Source organism: Orycteropus afer, unplaced genomic scaffold (assembly GCF_000298275.1).
Source record: "Orycteropus afer afer isolate SDZICR_OR568_19922 unplaced genomic scaffold, OryAfe1.0 scaffold00229, whole genome shotgun sequence".
Classification (NCBI taxonomy): domain Eukaryota; kingdom Metazoa; phylum Chordata; class Mammalia; order Tubulidentata; family Orycteropodidae; genus Orycteropus; species Orycteropus afer.
Window position 1 is genome coordinate 2,071,949 of NW_006921816.1, and position 2,249 is coordinate 2,074,197.

General features: G+C 47.9%; 1 protein-coding gene across 1 annotated transcript in view; it reads right to left on the reverse strand.

Moving 5' to 3' along the window:
• LOC103203781 (histone H2A.Z) overlaps positions 1 to 178 on the reverse strand; it is a 1,653-nt gene extending 1,475 nt beyond the window's left edge. The window contains exon 1 of the mRNA XM_042782050.1: positions 121 to 178. Within this exon, the coding sequence (XP_042637984.1) occupies positions 121 to 178 (58 nt within the window). The remainder of the gene's footprint in view (positions 1 to 120) is intronic.
• Positions 179 to 2,249: the final 2,071 nt, after the last annotated feature.

The window sequence follows — 2,249 nt, forward strand, 5'->3', positions numbered from 1 at the left end:
GAGATCACAGGCTGCTCTGCTCGCCGCCGACAAAACACCTCCCCCCTACTCTTCCCAATCCTGTCTCCGCGCGTTCTCAACCGCCGCCAATTCACCCCCCCATCCCAGTGTGTAACGGGCTTTTTTCCAGCCGGCAAAAACCCGAGAAGTCGTCGAGTGCCTCTGCTAAGTTTACCATTTCGAATTCTGATGAAGCTCCAACAAGCAAGGCAGAGAAAGGGCCAGTCAAACACCCAGCAAGATCACACCAGCTACTCCGTCGCACCGCGATTCAAACTGCGCCGTCTCCCGCCTTCCACGCTCCCTTTATACTGCAGAATGTTCCCTCATCCGGGAACTCCGATTGCTCATAGCACCAATGGCTGCCACCCGCCCTCGGGACTCGTCCTTGAGGCCTTAGCCAATGAGCAGGCGAAAGAAAGGGCGAAGGGGCGGGCACTTCACAGCTCGAGCCGCGATTGGGCTTCAGGGAGGAAGAAGGGGGTGGGAGGTGGGGACAGTAACGGGGGAGAAGAAGGGCACGGCAGCGGGAGGGAAGAAACAGAGCGAGGTACGCTGCAGGAGCACAGAGACCAGCCGGTCGCGGTCATGTGTCTGAGAGGCGGAGCTGAGAGGCTCTGGGGAGGAGCACACAGGAGCACCCCCACTTCTGATTTCACAGCCGAGCTCCGGAGACCACGTGTTGGGATCTAGTGCGCCCTCCTGCCCCCTCCCACCGCGACCAGTCGCCAGGGACCTGCTGGCCTCTCAGGATTCCTCCCGCGGTCCAGAGCTCCAGGCGCTCTCTTTCCCCATCTCGCCCCATCCCCAGAGTCTCCTGTCTGACAGGTGGCGAGGGTGCGTCCAGGGAGAGGGGCAACCGAGTCTCCTCCCCTCCTTGCGAACCCTAGCTTTGACAAAGATTACTCATCTTTCTCCTGGAGCTGTCCCCATCCACCGATTGAACACGACCCGCTGCTCCCTCTACATTTTCAGCTGTGTCTTCCACTCCTCTTTCCTCACCACTTTTGAAACCACCTACGGGATAATTCCATAAGCAACAAACGGTGGCGCGAAGTCACCTCACTGGTCACAAAATACTTTTTTGTCTAACCTTGCAGGGGGCTTGAGGTAAAGCAGTATTCGCTAATCAAAAATCATTATTCTGAAGACTATGCTATTACAATCCATCAATAGCTTGTACCCATAGCCTAGTGTCTAAAGTTGATTTAGTGAAACTAAAAAACTATTTGTGTCGACTTTTCTACACTAAAAATCTTGCTACATGACAAATGTTCAGTAAATGCCAGTAGGGTAACTCGAACATGATTCACAGACGGTTACAGATGGTCCATGTAATCAATTGCAAATGGTGGGCTTAAAATACAGTACTGTACACACAGTACTATCATAATGCCAGCTATTTAGTCTTCCAACTAATAGATTAATAACACCTGTGTACATTTCCAGCTGCTTGGGATAGTAGTAACATAAATCTTTCATACTTAACAGTGTCTAATAGCATATTGCATTTTTTTAACATAACCGAAGAGTTCCGACGTGACTAAAGATTTGAAATATATACTCCAAAGAACTTTAGATTCGATTTCAATTTGAAATATTTTAATAGAAGACCTCCCTGTTTCTGGGAGATAAGTTCTACAGAAAGGTGCCTAGCCAACAATTTTGACACCAAGGATCCCTTTGGAGCAGAGGAATTCCTACGATATCATCAGTAAGCAAGAGTTAATCACTTCCCCCATTGAACTGATAAAATGGCAATTAAAGCTAAGAAACTTGATGAATTTTATTACATATCAACAACAACAAAAAGGAATGTTAAGCATATTAAAAACCAAATGCACTGCCATCAAGTAAATTCTGACTCATGGTGACCCCACATGTTTCCAAGGCTATAAATTTTTGCAGAAGCCTCATCTTTCTCCCACAGAGCACCTGGTGGCTTCCAGCCACTGACCTTTTGGCTAACAGCTGAATGCCTTAGCCATGGCAGCACCATAGCTCCTTCATATTAAAGAAAACATAGTATAAACAATATTCAATTACACACAGTAAAGGAAATAAGTGATCAATGCATGGAATGGAGGCTTTAAATATCATCTTTTCTCATGCTCAATCTGAGCTCCATGGACCAAAAAACCAAACCAAACCCACTGTCATCTAGTCCCTTCTGCCTCATAGCAACCCCAACTGGGTTTTCAAGGCGGTAAATCTACAGAGCAGCCCGTGGGTTTAAACCACTGACTTTC